This window comes from Heptranchias perlo, chromosome 11 (assembly GCF_035084215.1).
Source record: "Heptranchias perlo isolate sHepPer1 chromosome 11, sHepPer1.hap1, whole genome shotgun sequence".
Classification (NCBI taxonomy): Eukaryota; Metazoa; Chordata; class Chondrichthyes; order Hexanchiformes; family Hexanchidae; genus Heptranchias; species Heptranchias perlo.
The window spans coordinates 12,302,554-12,322,794 of record NC_090335.1 but is presented as its reverse complement, the minus strand read 5'-3'; the positions used below and the strand labels follow the sequence as shown (position 1 = coordinate 12,322,794).

At 46.5% G+C, this 20,241-nt stretch overlaps 1 protein-coding gene across 6 annotated transcripts in view; it reads left to right on the top strand.

Moving 5' to 3' along the window:
* LOC137327100 (glutamate-rich protein 6-like) overlaps window positions 1-20,241 on the top strand; it is a 66,518-nt gene that overhangs the window by 43,999 nt on the left and 2,278 nt on the right. For 4 of the 6 annotated variants that reach the window (XM_067992541.1, XM_067992539.1, XM_067992537.1 and 1 more), the window contains 3 exons: window positions 4-86; window positions 4,586-4,741; window positions 14,532-14,760. In XM_067992541.1, coding sequence (XP_067848642.1) covers window positions 4-86; window positions 4,586-4,741; window positions 14,532-14,760 — 468 coding nt within the window. Of the gene's footprint in view, window positions 1-3; window positions 87-4,585; window positions 4,742-14,531; window positions 14,761-20,241 lie in introns of those variants that run through there. The other 2 variants (XM_067992542.1, XM_067992543.1) reach the window with 2 other exon arrangements.

The following is a 20,241-nucleotide window of genomic DNA, read 5'->3' as shown; positions in this document are numbered from 1 at the left end:
CAGAGAACCCTTGAAATTGTGGAGAAATATTACCCAAGTGGTCAAAAGTTTCTCACCAGGTTCCCAGATGGAACCGGCAATGTTTTGTATCCAATAATCATTTCAGCTGTTAACACATGAAGTTTAAAAAAAACTTTTGTCACAGTGCACTCTGCAGTTAGTTACAACCCATGATTTGTAGGCCAGGTGTCAGCCGTGGCTCTGTGGTTGCACTCTCGTCTCTAAGTCAGAAGGTCGTGGGTTCAAGTCCCACTTAGGAGACTTGAGCACAAAATCCAGGCAGATACTTCACTGCAGTACTGAGGGAGTGCTGCACTGTCGGAGATGCTGTCTTTCAGATGAGATGTTAAACCGAGGCTCCATCTGCCCTCTTAGGTTGACATAAAAGATTCTATGGTACTATTTTGAAGAAGAGCAGGGGAGTTCTCCCCATGTTCTGGCCAATATTTATCCCTCAACCAACATCACTATAACAGATGATCTGGTCATTATCACATTGTTGTTTGTGGGACCTTGCTGTGCACAAATTGGCTGCCACGTTTCCTGTGTTACAACAGTGACTACACTTCAAAAGTGCTTCATTGGCTGTAAAGTGTTTTGGGACGTCCTGAGGTCATGAAAGGCGCTATATAAATGCAAATCTTTCTTTCAGTCAATACCTTCCATAACCCCTCTCGACACTTGCAGCATCATAATACTGCACTTGGAGACATCAGCACATCCAATGATTAGCCCACTGGTTAAGATGGTGATAGAGTGCACCAACCACACAATAGCATGTGTGTAAAGGAACACCACTGTACTTTCAGAAATTGCTGTTATATATTTAATTGTTTAGTAGTCTTTCTTTCTTTCTGTTTCTTTCTTTCTTTCGCTGTGAGTACCATCTCCCTGTACCGATGAATCACTGAGGCTGGAGAAGGTTGCCGTTGCATTGGAAATCACAGAATATTACAGCACAGGAACAGGCTAGACCATACAGCCCATCAAGTCTATGCCAGCGTTTTCCCCCACACAAGATCACTAACTCTAATCCCACTCTCCTGCTCGCTCCCTGTTGCCTTTAATATTCCTCTTATTCAAGTAACTATCTAATTCCCATTTTAAATGAATTCACTGACTCTGCTTCAACAAAGGTTTGTGGCAGAGAATTCCACATCCTAACCACCCTCTGGACATTCAGCCAGTGGAGAATTGGTGACCATTGTTTTCGAACTTCCCCTTCAATTCTTTTTGTGACTATCGTATATCTGTGCCCTTTTATTACTGACCAGTGGAAACAATCTCTCACTATTTAATTATCCTAACCTTTCATAATCTTGGAAGAGCTCTATCAAGTTACCGTTTAACCTTCTCAGATCTAGTGAAAAAGCTCTAATTTCTCACATCTGTCTTCATAACTATAACCCACGTCCCTGATAACATCCTACTGATGTAACTTTCACATTTCATTTTATATCCTTCCTATAATGGAGTGCCCAAAACTGTGCACAATACTCCAACTGTAGCCTAACCAATGCCTGGTACAGAGGCAACATTGCCTCCTTGCTTTTGTATTCTATGCTTCCAGATACAAAACCAAGGATTCCATTTACTGTTATTCACCACATTTTTACATCGGTGACAAATGTGATGGGGGAAGATTTCCTCCGTTTGCTATTTTTGTGAAGTCATTGATGTATATAAAGAATACGTCTACAATTTCACTAGAAACAATCAACAGAGCACATCTTCCCCTGTGCAGGCTAACCCAATGAGAATTTCACAATGTTCTACAGAATATTGTAAACTTCAGCTCATCCAAAACTCTGCTGCCCGTATCCTAACTAGCACCAAGTCTCCTTCACCCATCACCCCTGTGCTCACTGACCTACATTGGCTCCCGGTCCAGCAATGTCTTGATTTTAAAATTCTCATCCTGGTGTTCAAATCACTCCATGGCCTCGCCCCTCTCTTTCTCTGTAACCTCCTCCAGTCCTACAACCCTCTGACATCTCTGCATTCCTAAATTTCCGATTTTAATTGCCCCACCATTGGCGGCTATGCCTTCAGCTATCTGGGCCCTAAGATCTAGAATTTCCTCCCTAAACCTCTCCACCTCTCTCTCTTCCTTTGACGCTTCTTAAAACCTACCTCTTTGACAAAGTTTTTGGCTACCTGCCCCAATATCTCAAATTTTATCTGTTTATGCTTGTGTGAAGAGCCTTGGGATGTTTTACTACATTAAAGGCGTTAGATTTAGTTAAAGGCAAGTTGTTGTTGAATAACCGATAATTAGAACCCGAGTAAACCTTGGCAAGTACTGCCCTATTCATGAACTTAATAACCTGCTACTTCAACAAAGCACAAATTGACAGAACTGCCAAAGGCAGGTGAGCACCTTAATTAAATTGGCCAAATAGAATATAAATTATAGGGCTAATTCTGTGAGTGCATCTCAGAGAATCAGAGCTACGATTCTCTCACCCTGCATACGACCTGCGCTGCCTTTGAGCTCGGCTAGCCCACTATGGGAGTGTGGGAGTAATAAGAATGTAGGAATTTGCCCATGCAATTCCCCACGGGCTAAGTTCCTGCTCACGGTGATGCTGGCAGGAGGAGGCAGCAAACAGCAGCCAGAGTGAAAATTCACTGAATCACTCTGTCGCTCCCCCTGCAAATGCGGTCAGCAGTTTGAAAATAGAGAAGTGGCAACACATAGTGTCAGGACACTCGGTTATAGTTGTGATGAAAGCTTTCAAAAATCCACAAGCTTATTAGAAACAGTAGCCATTTGTGGCGCATTTCTACAGCAGAAATGAGCTGGAAACTGTAGATAACTTTAACACTGCAAATCAGTAGACTTTCTGTGGTTGAATTGTAAAAGTTCGTTTAAAAAGTGGAGAGATTCCATTGCTGCCCTTTGGCATTTTCTTATGCTTTAAATTCCCTATGATGCCTGCACCTGTGAGCGCCAATACATAAGTCCCACAGACCCACTTCCTTTAACTGCTGACGGGGTACGAATGGTCATCTGCTGCGGGAGGAGAAAGCACCATGTTCTATTTGTAGAATGTTGTCCTAAGATTCTGCCCGTCTGTTCTCTAGATCGATAAGTTTTAGAACCTACGACGGAACAGGCCCTACTAGAAACATGGGATCAGTCAGCCATTCTATTAGATCACGGCTGATCTGTACCTCAACTCCTTCTAAGTTTGAGGCTATGCCCTTATTTTGTATTCTTGCCCCTTTTAGGCCTCTTCCTGGCAAAGACACTCACTCCCTCTCCCCCAATGAGGGAAGGTATTTGCCCATTCCCCATAGTTTTGTCTGTATTGAATCAGTGACTTGGAAGTGCATGGGAGCATCCCAAGCTGGCCCACTTACTTTGGGGAGTGTTTGGCCTCTGTAGTGTATTAATATGGGAGCAGAGGGAACTGTTCATGCTGTCAGGTGGAAATCAATACTCTGTAACAATTTGAACTGTTCCTGAAGGGCTGCTTTTCCGTAAAGCATGTGACTGACTGGAAGGTTTTGTGGAAATGAGGTTACCCGTTGTGCAGAGCAGATCTGGACAGCTGCATCAATCAAACTGCACAGAGTGGAATTTAAGACGGGTAGATATTACTTATCTATCTTGTTCTCCTTTTGCAAATGCCATGTGAGAACTTGTTTGTTTTTGTAGGCTTTCCAAGATCTAAGTAGACTTTTTCTTGGGAAAAAAAATATGTCTGGAGTGTTTATGGTGCCCAGTTCATGACGACCTCTGCTCAGTGGCTCCCCATGCATCCTGCTGAGATAAGGAGCTTGCTGTATGAGAATAACATACAACAACTCACCTCAGTGCTGCTTCACATTGCTTCACGGCATCTCCACATCATGGCTTCACATTGATACATGGCTACACAGTACTGGGACTGAGTAAAGTAGCAGATTGGTCTCAGACCCCACACACATATCAATTAAGCAAATGAAAAATTATTGAATAAGAGATTTGTTTTCCTCACAGATGGTCTGATGAGATTTGCTGCCATGCATGAAGGGTGGGGATGCTGACTGTGGTTGGACACATTCCTGGAGGTTTCATCATGTGACCTCCCATCTCCAACTTGGTCAAAGAGCAATTTTTTCCCTATCTCCAATATTTTTATAACTAATAAATGAAATTTGTTTAAAAAAAATGAAATAAACACCATTTTTTTAATGTCCCTTTGATTTTTCTCCCGAGTTGCTCGCAGCAGTGTCCAGGAGATTAATCTTTAATTCCTGCGGACTCCAGGGCAGTCCTGGAGGATTGGCAACCCGAATGATGGGATGAATTATACAAAAGGCCTTTTTACAGCGATTTTTAGATACCTTATTTTGTGGGCTCACAAGTAACATCCACAACACATTGACTCAAAGTTAGCAACTTTCAGGAAAAAAAAGCCACAGGAAAGTCTTTTTCACCACTGAAGGGCGGTCAAGCATCTTTCTTCTAGGCCAAGGGAATTGATCATTGATCAGGAATTTATGGCACATTCATAATTCCGGGTGTGTTTATCAGGATAATTTCTAATCGTTGTTTTCCATCTACGTACCGTGATTTTCCTTAACTTCCGCCCAGCTATCCCTCAGGTAACATAGCCATATTGATCGCAGCTTTCCACCAAGGTCAGATGGTGTACATCATTCTCCAAGACATGGACTGGAACGCCAAAATTCTGGGAGTCTTCCGATCAACCGGTCATGGAACTTGTTACCTTCCGAATGGACTGATTTGGTGAGTGAAGCAACTCCTGGCATTAGGTGCTAGGATCACAGCGTGTGTAAAAAGAGAGCGGAATTTAATTTTGCTGCTGTGTTATACATCTGCTACTCACTGGTTTGACGGTGTTTTTTCTGTGGTTGTACCTAGACAGTGCGAAAAGACGAGTTGATTGATTTGTCTGCAGATTGGTGCACGTGGGTTTGTAAGGTGTCAGATTGGCTCAGTTACTCACACTTTCACCTCCAAATCAGAAAGTTGTAAGTTCCAAGACCTACGAACATATGAAATTGATGGGCAGGAAAAGACCAGCTGGTCCATTAAGCCTGCCCCACATTCATGATAGCTGGATCATCATGACTAAACTCTTCCTAGCCCCCTTCATGTAATCTCCTGGGAGAGGCCAAAAAAACAGAGAAAAATCCAGGGTCATCCAGGGAAACAATGCACTGGAAAATTCCTCTCTGACCCCCTCAGGTGATCGAAACCAGTCCAGGAGATGACACTGACCATGTGTTATCTGTAAAGACCTGTCCAAATCACATGGTACAACATTTCAAAGGGGAGCTGAGGATTGTGACATTGTGTATTTACACTCATCTCTAAAAGGTTTTATCACTTCATACCATGAAAGAAGCCTGACCCCACTCCCCCGCCCCCGCAAATGAATAATACAGGTCAGAACATGCCAAGGCAACATGCCTTCCTCAACCAGATCACTGGGCCATCATTGGTACCACTGTGTCCCCCAAAGGAGCAAGTGGCCATGCTAAAACCTTACTTTTTGCTTTTAAAAACTATCAGAACTGATGATTGTTGGCCATTCCAGAGTATAATAGAAGCGACATCGTGAAAACCCATCTATTATATATTGAGTCTTCCTTGTAATGGGCATGTTTTATAAGTATCACGTTTGCATCCTGTAACACTTCCCGACACACTTCCCTGTCATGTTTTGTTGCAACAATAATGGCGGGATCAACAAAACGTGATGGAATGTCACAGGTTAGAAGTGTGACACTTTAAGGAAGTGCCCCTTATAAGCAAGACTTTCATTATAGAGATCCTCTAACTTGCTGTGAGCAATGCCAGGGGAGATCTGCTACTAATATATAAACTGATCACATCGAATTGACAACATACTGCAGGTTATAAATAGGATACGTAAGTGCTGTAAATTTCCAACCACACGCCGGACGGGAGCACAAAATTTAGGCTGACACTCCAGTACAGTACTGAGGGAGTGCTGCACTGTCGGAGGTGCCGTCTTTCAGATGAGACGTGAAACTGAGGACCCATCTGCCCTCTTAGGTGGATATAAAAGATCCTATGGTTCCATTTCGAAGAACAGTAGGGGTGCCCTGGTCAATATCTAACCCTCAACAACATCACAAAAACAGATTATCTTGTCATTATCACGTTGCTGTTTGTGGGACCTTGCAGTGCTCAAATTGGCTGCCGCATTTTTTTTATTCGTACATGGGATGTGGGCGTCGCTGGCAAGGCCAGCATTTATTGCCCATCCGTAATTGCCCTTGAGAAGGTGGTGGTGAGCCGCCTTCTTCAACCGCTGCAGTCTGTGTGGTGAAGGTTCTCCCACAGTGCTGTTAGGAAGGGAGTTCCAGGATTTTGACCCAGCGACAATGAAGGAACGGCGATATATTTCCAAGTCGGGATGGTGTGTGACTTGGAGGGGAACGTGCAGGTGGTGTTGTTCCCATGTGCCTGCTGCCATTGTCCTTCTAGGTGGTAGAGGTCACGAGTTTGGGAGGTGCTGTCAAAGAAGCCTTGGCAAATTGCTGCAATGCATCTTGTAGATGGTACACATTGCAGCCACGGTGCGCCAGTGGTGAAGGGAGTGAATGTTTAGGGTGGTGGATGGGGTGCCAATCAAGCGGCTGCTTTGTCCTGGATGGTGTCGAGCTTCTTGAGTGTTGTTGGAGCTGCACTCATCCAGGCAAGTGATGAGTATTCCATCACACTCCTGACTTGTGCCTTGTAGATGGTGGAAAGGCTTTGGGGAGTTAGGAGGTGAGTCACTCGCCGCAGAATACCCAGCCTCTGACCTGCTCTTGTACCCACAGTATTTATGTGGCTGGTCCAGTTAAGTTTCTGATCAATGGTGACCCCCAGGATGTTGATGGTGGGAGATTCGGCGATGGTAATGCCGTTGAATGTCAAGGGGAGGTGGTTAGACTCTCTCTTGTTGGAGATGGTCATTGCCTGGCACTTGTCTGGTGCGAATGTTACTTGCCACTTATGAGTCCAAGCCTGGATGTTGTCCAGGTCTTGCTGCATGTGGGCACGGACTGCTTCGTTATCTGAGGGGTTGCGAATGGAACTGAACACTGTGCAATCATCAGCGAACATCCCCATTTCTGACCTTATGATGGAGGGAAGGTCATTGATGAAGCAGCTGAAGATGGTTGGGCCTAGGACACTGCCCTGAGGAACTCCTGCAGCAATGTCCCGGGGCTGAGATGATTGGCCTCCAACAACCACTACCATCTTCCTTTGTGCTAGGTATGACTCCAGCTACTGGAGAATTTTCCCCCGATTCCCACTGACTTCAATTTTACCAGGGCTCCTTGGTGCCACACTCGGAAAAATGCTGCCTTGATGTCAAGGGCAGTCACTCTTACCTCATCTCTGAAATTCAGCTCTTTTGTCCCTGTTTGGACCAAGGCTGTAATGAGGTCTGGAGCCGAGTGATCCTGGCAGAACCCAAACTGAGCATCGGTGAGCAGGTTATTGGTGAGTAAGTGCCGCTTGATAGCACTGTCGACGCCACCTTCCATCACTTTGCTGATGATTGAGAGTAGACTGATGGGGCGGTAATTGGCCGGATTAGATTTGTCCGGCTTTTTGTGGACAGGACATACCTGGGCAATTTTCCACATTGTTGGGTAGATGCCAGTGTCATAGCTGTACTGGAACAGTTTGGCTAGAAGCGCAGCTAGTTCTGGAGCGCAGGTCTTCAGCACTACAGCCAGGATGTTGTCGGGGCCCATAGCCTTTGCTGTATCCAGTGCACTCAGCCGTTTCTTGATATCACGTGGAGTAAATCAAATTGGCTGAAGACTGGCTTCTGTGATGGTGGGGATATCGGGAGGAGGCCGAGATGGATCATCCACTCGGCACTTCTGGCTGAAGATGGTTGCAAACGCTTCAGCCTTGTCTTTTGCAGTCACGTGCTAGATTCTGCCATCTTTGAGGATGGGGATGTTTACAGAGCCTCCTCCTCCCGTTAGTTGTTTAATTGTCCACCGCCATTCACGACTGGATGTGGCAGGACTGCAGAGCTTTGATCCGTTGGTTGTGGAATCGCTTAGCTCTGTCTATAGCATGTTGCATCCGCTGTTTAGCATGCATGTAGTCCTGAGTTGTAGCTTCACCAGGTTGGCACCTCATTTTTAGGTATGCCTGGTGCTGCTCATGGCATGCTCTTCTACATTCCTCGTTGAACCAGGGTTGATCCCCTGGCTTGTTGGTATTGGTAGAGTGAGGAATATGCCGGGCCATGAGGTTACAGATTGTGCTGGAATACAATTCTGCTGCTGCTGATGGCCCACAGCGTCTCATGGATGCCCAGTTTTGAGCTGCTAGTTCTGTTCTGAATCTATCCCATTTAGCACGGTGGTAGTGCCACACAACACATTGTTGGTGTCCTCAGTGTGAAGACAGGACTTTGTCTCCACAAGGACTATGCGGTGGTCATTCCTACCAATACTGTCATGGACAGATGCATCTGCGACAGGTGGATTGGTGAGGACGAGGTGAATTAGGTTTTTCCCTCGTGTTGGTTCGCTCACCACCTGCCGCAGGCCCAGTCTGGCAGCTGTGTCCTTCAGGACTCGGCCAGCTGGGTCAGTAGTGGTGCGACCGAGCCAGTCTTGGTGATGGACATTGAAGTCCCCCACCCAGAGTACATTCTGTGCCCTTGCTATCCTCAGTGCTTCCTCAAAGTGGTGCTCAACATGGAGGAGGACTGATTCATCAGCTGAGGGAGGGCGGTAGGTGGTAATCAGCAGGAGGTTTCCTTGCCCATGTTTGACCTGATGCCATGAGATTTCATGGGGTCCGGAGTCAATGTTGAGGACTCCCAGGGCCACTCCCTCCTGATTGTATATCACTGAACCGCCACCTCTGGTGGGTCTGTCCTGCCGGTGGGACAGAACATACCCAGGGATGGTGATGGAAGAGTCTGGGACGTTGGCTGAAAGGTATGATTCTGTGAGTATGGCTACGTCAGGCTTTTGCTTGACTCGTCTGTGGGACAGCTCTCCCAATTTTGGCACAAGTCCCCAGATGTTAGTGAGGAGGACTTTGCAGGGTCGACTGGGCTTGGTGTGCCTTTGTTGTGTCCGGTGCCTAGTGGTCTGATGCCAGGTGGTCCGTCCGGTTTTATTCTTTTTATGACTTTTTGTAGCGAGATTGTACAACTGAGTGGCTTGCTAGGCCATTTCAGAGGGCAATTAAGAATCAACCACATTGCAGTGGGTCTGGGGTCACGTATAGGCCAGACCAGGTAAGGGCGGCAGGCTTCCTTCCCTAAAGGAAGGAAATTACAACACTGACTACACTTCATAGAAGTTACAACATGGAAACAGGCCCTTCGGCCCAACATGTCCATGTCGCCCAGTTTATACCACTAAGCTAGTCCCAATTGCCTGCACTTGGCCCATATCCCTCGATACCCATCTTCCCCATGTAACTGTCCAAATGCTTTTTAAAAGACAAAATTGTACCCGCCTCTACTACTGCCTCTGGCAGCTCGTTCCAGACACTCACCACCCTTTGAGTGAAAAAATTGCCCCTCTGGATCCTTTTGTATCTCTCCCCTCTCACCTTAAATCTGTGCCCCCTCGTTATAGACTCCCCTACCTTTGGGAAAAGATTTTGACTATCGACCTTATCTATGCCCCTCATTATTTTATAGACTTCTATAAGATCACCCCTTAACCTCCTACTCTCCAGGGAATAAAGTCCCAGTCTGTCTAACCTCTCCCTGTAAGTCAAACCATCAAGTCCCGGTAGCATCCTAGTAAATCTTTTCTGCACTCTTTCTAGTTTAATAATATCCTTTCTATAATAGGGTGACCAGAACTGTACACAGTACTCCAAGTGTGGCCTCACCAATGCCCTGTACAACTTCAACAAGACATCCCAACTCCTGCATTCAATGTTCTGACCAATGAAACCAAGCATGCTGAATGCCTTCTTCACCACCCTATCCACCTGTGACTCCACTTTCAAGGAGCTATGAATCTGTACTCCTAGATCTCTTTGTTCTATAACTCTCCCCAACGCCCTACCATTAACGGAGTAGGTCCTGGCCCGATTCGATCTACCAAAATGCATCACCTCACATTTATCTAAATTAAACTCCATCTGCCATTCATCGGCCCACTGGCCCAATTTATCAAGATCCCGTTGCAATCCTAGATAACCTTCTTCACTGTCCACAATGCCACCAATCTTGGTGTCATCTGCAAACTTACTAACCATGCCTCCTAAATTCTCATCCAAATCATTAATATAAATAACAAATAACAGCGGACCCAGCACCGATCCCTGAGGCACACCGCTGGACACAGGCATCCAGTTTGAAAAACAACCCTCTACAACCACCCTCTGTCTTCTGTCGTCAAGCCAATTTTGTATCCAATTGGCTACCTCACCTTGGATCCCATGAGATTTAACCTTATGTAACAACCTACCATGCGGTACCTTGTCAAAGGCTTTGCTGAAGTCCATGTAGACCACGTCTACTGCACAGCCCTCATCTATCTTCTTGGTTACCCCTTCAAAAAACTCAATCAAATTCGTGAGACATGATTTTCCTCTCACAAAACCATGCTGACTGTTCCTAATTAGTCCCTGCCTCTCCAAATGCCTGTAGATCCTGTCCCTCAGAATACCCTCTAACAACTTACCCACTACAGATGTCAGGCTCACCGGTCTGTAGTTCCCAGGCTTTTCCCTGCCGCCCTTCTTAAACAAAGGCACAACATTTGCTACCCTCCAATCTTCAGGCACCTCACCTGTAGCGGTGGATGATTCAAATATCTCTGCTAGGGGACCCGCAATTTCCTCCCTAACCTCCCATAACGTCCTGGGATACATTTCATCAGGTCCCGGAGATTTATCTACCTTGATGCGCGTTAAGACTTCCAGCACCTCCCTCTCTGTAATATGTACACTCCTCAAGACATCACTATTTATTTCCCCAAGTTCCCTAACATCCATGCCTTTCTCAACCGTAAATACCGATGTGAAATATTCATTCAGGATCTCACCCATCTCTTGTGGTTCCGCACTTAGATGACCTTGTTGATCCTTAAGAGGCCCTACTCTCTCCCTAGTTACCCTTTTGCCCTTTATGTATTTGTAGAAGCTCTTTGGATTCACCTTTGCCTGATCTGCCAAAGCAATCTCATATCCCCTTTTTGCCCTCCTGATTTCTCTCTTAACTCTACTCCGGCAATCTCTATACTCTTCAAGGGATCCACTTGATCCCAGCTGCCTATGCATGTCATATGCCTCCTTCTTCTTTCTGACTAGGGCCTCAATCTCCCGAGTCATCCAAGGTTCCCTACTTCTACCAGCCTTGCCCTTCACTTTATAAGGAATGTGCTTACCCTGAACCCTGGTTAACACACTTTTGAAAGCCTCCCACTTACCAGACGTCCCTTTGCCTGCCAACAGACTCTCCCAATCAACTTCTGAAAGTTCCTGTCTAATACCATCAAAATTGGCCTTTCCCCAATTTAGAATTTTAACTTTTGGGCCAGACCTATCCTTCTCCATAGCTATCTTAAAACTAATGGAATTATGATCACTGGTCCCAAAGTGATCCCTCACTAACACTTCTGTCACCTGCCCTTCCTTATTTCCCAAGAGGAGGTCAAGTTTTGCCCCCTCTCTAGTCGGGCCATCCACATACTGAATGAGAAATTCCTCCTGAATACACTCAACAAATTTCTCTCCATCCAAGCCCCTAATGCTATGGCTGTCCCAGTCAATGTTGGGAAAGTTAAAGTCCCCTACTATTACCACCCTATTTTTCTTGCAGCTGTCTGTAATCTCCTTACATATTTGCTCCTCAATTTCCCGTTGACTATTTGGGGGTCTGTAGTACAATCCTATCAAAGTGATCTCTCCCTTCTTATTTTTCAGTTCTACCCATATGGACTCAGTGGGCGAACCCTCGGATATATCCCCTCTCACTACTGCCGTGATGTTCTCCCTAATCAAGAACGCAACTCCCCCTCCTCTCTTACCTCCTGCTCTATCTTTCCTATAGCATCTGTACCCTGGAACATTGAGCTGCCAGTCCTGCCCCTCCCTTAGCCATGTTTCAGTAATAGCTATAACATCCCAGTCCCATGTACCCATCCATGCCCTGAGTTCATCTGCCTTGCCCATCAGACTTCTTGCATTGAAATAAATGCAGTTTAATCTAGACTTCCCTTGGTCTTTGCCCTGCTTTCTCAGACCATCTGTCCGGTCATGTTCTGTACACTCTCCCTTACTGCCTTTTGTTTCTGTCACCACTTTATTTCCCACTGACTTCCTGCATCGGTTCCCATCCCCCTGCCACATTAGTTTAAACCCTCCCCAACAGCACTGGCAAACACTCCCCCTAGGACATTGGTTCCAGTCCTGCCCAGATGCAGACCGTCCAATTTGTACTGGTCCCACCTCCCCCAGAACCGGTTCCAATGGCCCAGGAATTTGAATCCCTCCAGCTTGCACCATCTCTCAAGCCACGTATTCATCTTAGCTATCCTGTCATTCCTACTCTGACTAACCCGTGGCACTGGTAGCAATCCTGAGATTACTACCTTTGAGGTCCTACTCTTTAGTTTAACTCCTAACTCCCTAAATTCAGCTTGTAGGACCTCATCCTGTTTTTTACCTATATCGTTGGTGCCTATATGCACCACGACAACTGGCTGTTCACCCTCCCCCTCCAGAATGTCCTGCAGCCGCTCCGAGACATCCTTGACCCTTGCACCAGGGAGGCAACATACCATCCTGGAGTCTCGGTTGCGTCCGCAGAAACGCCTGTCTATTCCCCTTACAATCGAGTCCCCTATCACTATAGCTCTGCCACTCTTTTTCCTGCCCTCCTGTGCAGCAGAGCCAGCCACGGTGCCATGAACCTGGCCACTGCCACCTTCCCCTGGTGAGCCATCTCCGCCAACAGTATCCAAAACGGTATACCTGTTTTGGAGGGAGATGACCGCAGGGGACCCCTGCACTGCCTTCCTACTCTTCCTCTGTCTGTTGGTCACCCATTCACTATCTCCCTCAGTAATTTTTATCTGCGGTGTGACCAACTCACTGAACGTGCTATCCACGACTTTCTCAGCATCGCGGATGCTCCAAAGTGAGTCCATCCGCAGCTCCAGAGCCGTCAAGCGGTCAAACAATAGCTGCAGCTGGACACACTTCCCGCAGGTGAAGGAATCAGGGATACAGGAAGGAGCCCTGAATTCCCACATCCCACAAGAGGAACATGACACGGCGCTGGGATCTCCTGCCATGACTTAACCCTTAAATTAGCTTAAGAACAACTACAATGTCAAGAGAAAAAAAAAGGAAAGAAAAACTACTTACCACTCCCTTTAAGGAGTTTACTCCTTTAAATTGTTCTCAATTTAGAGAATGTTAACTACACTGGGGACCTTGATTCACTAAAAAATAAACGCTACTTCCTATAAGACCTGCAGACCTTCCCTTTCCTTTTACTTCAGTTACTGTAGATAAGGAGAAATACTCACCTGAACCTACTCACCAATCAGGTGCCTCCCCTGTGTCGCGTCCCGATCTGATTCCTGACGTCACTTCGAACTCGGTCGCAGCTCCGCTCGGCTCCTCTCAGCGCTCTGAAATCCCGCCTTTTATCGGACGCTCCCTCCGCTCGGCTCGGCTCCTCTCAGCTGTTCTCAGCGCTCTGAAATCCCGCCTTTTATCGGACGCTCCCTCCGCTCGGCTCGGCTCCTCTCAGCTGTTCTCAGCGCTCTGAAATCCCGCCTTTTATTGGACGCTCCCTCCGCTCGGCTCGGCTCCTCTCAGCGCTCTGAAATCCCGCCTTTTATCGGACGCTCCCTCCGCTCGGCTCGGCTCCTCTCAGCTGTTCTCAGCGCTCTGAAATCCCGCCTTTTATCGGACGCTCCCTCCGCTCGGCTCGGCTCCTCTCAGCGCTCTGAAATCCCGCCTTTTATCGGACGCTCCCTCCGCTCGGCTCGGCTCCTCTCAGCTTCAAAAAGTACTTCATTGGCTGTCAAGCGCTTTGGGATGTCCTGAGGTCATAAAAGTTGCTGTATAAATGCAAGTTCTTTCTTTCATTGCCGTGTACAGGACCTTGTTGTGCAATGATTGGCTACTGCATTTGACAACAGTGACTACACTTCAAAAGTAGTTAATTGTTTGTAAAGGGCTTTCGAACATCCTGAGCATGAATATAAATGCAGTTTAATTTCATTGAAATAAATCAGTGGAAAATCAGGAGCACCGCCATTCAGATACACTTACCTCTGCACTAGATTCTCCGATCCACACTTCCACTGAGTGAGGCTTCTGCCCGGGAGACCAGCCCACTTTACGAAGTTTAACCTATGCTGTGCCAGCTTCGGGACCACCTGACCTCGAACTGGGTGTCCCACAGCCCGGCAATAGTTGGAACACAAAATCGACAGGGAAAGTAGTGAGAGAAAATAAAGAGAAACGGTAAATCTTCTGGTAAAAGTCGATCGCAGTGACACTGGTTCTGAGACATTTTGTGTTCTCTACACAGGATCAACGTGACTCCTTTATGTGGAACTTACTTCACTGAGCAGGGACTCACCAAGAAACGGTGGCTGTGGCGGGATTACTATTATCATGTCCATGCTCCCCCATATCGTTCAATCGCCCTGAAATTAAACTCTTATATCAACATCCGGGTCATCTCACGAGACCAGATTTATATGACATTCGAAACAAAGAAAAGAAGTGTGAGATTTAACATGGGCGCAAAACTTTTAGTAAGTGTCTGACAGTGTTTAAAGAGTAGAAATTTTTCTCAAGTCTCCTGTTCCTTGGTAAATCACTGCATCTCTGCTATTCACTTGTATATCACTGCATTTCTGCTAATCTTTGGTAAATCACTGAGCATGTCTGCTATTCCCTGGTAAATCACCGCACGTCTGCTATTCCCTTGTGTATCACCGCACGTCTGCTGTTCCCTTGTGTATCACCGCACGTCTGCTGTTCCCTTGTGTATCACCGCACGTCTGCTGTTCCCTTGTGTATCACCGCACGTCTGCTGTTCCCTTGTGTATCACCGCACGTCTGCTGTTCCCTTGTGTATCACCGCACGTCTGCTGTTCCCTTGTGTATCACCGCACGTCTGCTGTTCCCTTGTGTATCACCGCACGTCTGCTGTTCCCTTGTGTATCACCGCACGTCTGCTGTTCCCTTGTGTATCACCGCACGTCTGCTGTACCCTTGTGTATCACCGCACATCTGCTGTACCCTTGTGTATCACCGCACCTCTGCTGTTCCCTTGTGTATCACCGCATCTCTGCTGTTCCCTTGTGTATGACCGCACGTCTGCTGTTCCCTTGTGTATCACTGCATTTCTACTAATCTTTGGTAAATCACTGCACATCTGCTATTCACTGGTAAATCACTGCACATCTGCTATTCACTGCATGTCTGCTATTTCCAGGTAAATCACTATCTGTCTGCTATTTACTACATGTCTGCTATTCCCTGGAGCTGTTGAGGTCAGTCAATTAACATAACCGTTGCAGTAAGCGGGGTTTGTGTGTACCTCATGGAATCTAGTTAGTGTAAAAGTGGGATGCTTTTGTATTGTTGACAGTTCGTTATGGGGAAATTTTGAATTTCTTGGCACTGCTTGTTGGAGATTTGACTGATATCTCCTATTGCTTCTAGGAAAGAGCCAGTCACCTTGACAGACACTGAGACAGCCATCCCTGCCCTTGAAGTAACTTAAAGATCTAATCCAGGAAACTGTATAGTTCTATCTCAGCCTCCCATGTAGATCACTGAGATGTTGAGGTGCAATTACCTTGGCCTGTATACCCCAGTGCTGTTATGGTGTGAACACACATGCCTTGTATACTTCATCAGATCCTCCTCCTCCTCTTGCTCCAGAACTGGGTGCTGTTGAGGCTCCAACCAATTAGTTTGTTTGGCAACCACCCATAGATGGGAAATGGGGGTGCAGCTTTAACAGGGAATGAATTGCTTCAGTGGTGAAACCAGAAAAAAACTGCACATCAACTGACATATTTCTGTATTCATTTATAGTAACTTAACTATAACTACAAGCAGACTCCCCTTTAAGAGGACCCGACTTTGGTAATCGGGCCTACCAAGCAGCGCCTGCTCTATAAGGGAGTTGAGTGATTGCACCATTGTTCAAGCATTCTCAACAAATTATGGCTGTATCACTTTTAAGGCTTCAATAAGGCTGGAGGTGCCAGGCCCTCACTGCCATGTGCCATCCCTAGCTGTATAATGGCACAGTGTGTCAAAAGGGGACAGAGTGGGCTGGGTGCCTGATAATCTGGGTCGTTCCAGTTGATGCGCAGTTGTGACTTTGCTCCCAGATAGTCCAGAACCTGCAATACAGTTTCTGATTTTTACCTCGGTTCCACGACAGCCCAGATGTGACAGTGGTTCCCTCATTACTGCAATATTGCAAATTTACTGGTGATATAAACAAAATTGAACATTACTGGTACTGAAAGGTACAAAGCCTCACAAATATATATACTATTTACCTACCACTTCACAAATTATGCTTAAGATGAAGTCCTTTATTTATTTATCCTTTCTTCCTTCCTCCCTCCCAAAACCACCCTCCTTCTTCTCAGTTATTTACATAACTATAAAAGATGCTTGTTTTTCCCTCATGGTGGACTAGTAGTTATGCTGAAGCAGCTGTTGGTGTAGTGCAGCACCAGAAATACTTTTCCCACCTTTTAAGTCTCTCATGATCAGCCTTCAGACCAACTCTGGCACAGCATCCAAAATCAGCATCAACTATCTCATGAATATCCTCCCCCAGTCCTAGAGTTAATATCCGTCCCCCTCACACTATTTTTATTTATTGGTTTAATCTGTATAAAACATTGAATTTTTAATTTGGACAAATTTTGGTTCCAGTGTTTTAATTTCTGATGCTCATGCCTCACAATTAATTATAAGGAGTCGTACACCACCAGGTTATAGTCCAACATCTTTATTTGAAATCACAAGCTTTCGGAGCTTTGCTCCTTCGTCAGGTGAAGTGAAGAGATGCATATAGGCACGGCATATATAGTCAGAGAACAATGCCTGGCAATTACAGATAATCTTTCTAACTGCCCTTTATCACACCTCGGCAGAGAGATAATCACAGCAATCAAAGGAGTGAATGGTGTTCAAACAGGTTAGTCAGGGAAATGTTACATCCAAGAATACTGAGGTGTGGTCACAAGGGGTCAAATGTAGCAGATGCTGGGGTTTGAATTGAGAACCCTGTCTGAGAACCTCTCTGGATACGTCGAGGGCATCCTGAAACCCATCGTACAGGGAGCCCCCAGCTTCTGTCGCGACACTACAGACTTCCTACAAAAACTCAGCACCCACGGACCAGTTGAACCAGGAACACTCCTCACCAGGATGGACGTCTCGGCACTCTACACCAGTATCCCCCACGATGATGGCATCGCTGCGACAGCCTCAGTACTCAACACCAACAGCCAATCTCCAGACGCCATCCTACAACTCATCCGCTTCATCCTGGATCATAATGTCTTCACCTTCGACAACCAGTTCTTTCCCAAACACACAGAACAGCCACTGGGACCAAATTCACACCCCAATACGCCAACATTTTCATGCACAAGTTCGAGCACAACTTCTTCACTGCACAGGACCTCCAACCAACGCTATACACCAGATACATCGACGACATTTTCTTCCTATGGACCCACGGCGAAGAATCACTGAAGAGACTACACGATAACACCACCATCAAACTCACCATGGACTACTCCTCAGAATCGGTTTCATTCTTGGACACACAAATCTCCATCAAAGACGGGTACCTCAGCACCTCACTCTACCGCAAGCCCACGGACAACCTCACGATGCTCCACTTCTCCAGCTTCCACCCTAACCACGTCAAAGAGGCCATCCCCTATGAACAGGCCCTGCGAATACACAGGATCTGCTCAGACGAGGAGGAACGCGATGGACACCTACAGACGCTGAAAGACGCCCTCATAAGAACGGGATATGACGCTCAACTCGTCGATCGACAGTTCCGACGGGCCACAGCGAAAAATCGCATAGACCTCCTCAGAAGACAAACACAGGACACAACCAACAGAGTTCCCTTCGTCGTCCAGTACTTCCCCGGACCGGAGCAGAGAAACTACACCATGTTCTTCGCAGCCTTCAACATGTCATCGATGACGACGAACACCTCACTAAGGCCATCCCCACACCTCCACTACTTGCCTTCAAACAGCCACCCAACCTCAAACAGACCATCGTTTGCAGCAAATTACCCAGCTTTCAGGAGAACAGCGTCCACGACACCACACAACCCTGCCACGGTAACCTCTGCAAGACATGCCAGATCATCGACACAGATACCACCATCACACGAGAGGACACCACCCACCAGGTACACCAACATTGTCTACCTCATACGTTGCAGGAAAGGATGCCCCGGAGCATGGTACATCAGCGAGACCATGCAGACACTGCGACAACGGATAAACGGACACCGCACAACAATTGCCAGATAGGAGGGTTCCCTCCCAGTCGGGGAACACTTCAGCAGTCAAGGACATTCAGCCTCCGATCTTCGGGTAAGCGTTCTCCAAGGCGGCCTTCGAGACACACGACAAGGGTATCAATGTCTGCTCGACGATTTTGCAAAGTTCCGCACCCATGAGGACGGCCTCAACCGGGATCTTGGGTTCATGTCACGCTACATGTAACCCCACCTGACGTAGAGTCATCCAGACTCAAGTCGTAGTTGGCTTGTTCTCCATACACAGATGCGGCCGGACCTGCTGCGATTTCCAGCAAAAAAAACGTTATCGGTTCTCAATACAAACCCCAGCATCTGCTACATTTGACCCCTTGTGACCCCACCTCAGTATTGTTGGATGTAATGTTTCCCTGACTAACCTGTTTGAACACCTTCACTCCTTTGATTGCTGTGATTATCTCTCTGCCGAGGTGTGATAAAGGGCAGTTAGAAAGATTATCTGTAATCACCAGGCATTGTTCTCTTCACTTCACCCGACGAAGGAGCAAAGCTCCGAAAGCTTGTGATTTCAAATAAAGCTGTTGGACTATAACCTGGTGTTGTGCGACACCTTACATTTGGCCACCCCAGTCCATCACCGGCATCTCCACATCATGACAATTAATTATGTGTAATTTGCCATCTGCTTGTCATGTGATAATCCGTGGATTTTCTTGGCGCATTCTGGGTACTGTAATTCCACGGGAGCAGGGTGAAAATTAAAACTCCCATAACACGCCCCACTCTCCCTCTCACACACACCAAACAAAATTTGTCAGTAAGAGCCGGAAGTCACCAGGACTCAGGACTCGGGTGAAATTTCTAAGCTCCAGGATTGAAGTTGTGGTCAGGCCCCAGGTCCAAGAAACGGGAAGGCCGATGCGAGGGAAATCTCTCTCATCTGAACTCCTGTTGAGATAGACTTGAAACTTATTGTCATTTTGAGGCTTTAATGTAAGGCACTCTCCACAACACCATCACAACTGAAGTATATCTGACTGTGTTGGGAATATTTTGAGTGCAAATTAAAACATTGCTGATGACTCAGCTGTTTAATGCAGGCTTCAAATTTGGGAACGGTTTTATATGCAGTGGCATAACATAGTCCTGCTACAGAGAACAATAACGAGAAGAGATCTCACCAGATGAGCCTAACTAGTTGGCTGAGGGTACGGAAAGACGTGGAGAAACTCTGCTGCGTTGGCACAGACAAGTCAAAGTTTCCCACCGCAAAGTGCCTGGGTCAGCAAGTAAAGTTTAAAGAAATACTTGGGAGTCAGACATCCTCATGGGCCATATAGTTAAATAAGCCACCCGTATTTTGGTTTTAAAATAATTTTATCGCACAATTGATTACGATTAAGAACAAGTTTTATAAGTGTAGGAGATCACCTTCAGTGAGATTATGAACTGTGAGTGGCACCCATAGGCGTCAGTGCTTCTTAAATATATGACTATACAACCGAGTCTCTCCCTTTAGTCTGTGGGCTGAATCCAATAATCCCGTGCAAGGGATCTTGCTCGGCTGGAGTGAGGGTCAGTGTTAGGACCACAGCACTGGAGTGTTGATTCTGTGACCTGCACTCCCATCTGCTGATGCTCCGCCCTGATGGCTTGACTTTCCTGCTATCTGGTGTGTCCACGGGCGCTATTATGATTTAAAGAGTGCCAAGATTAAAATCTT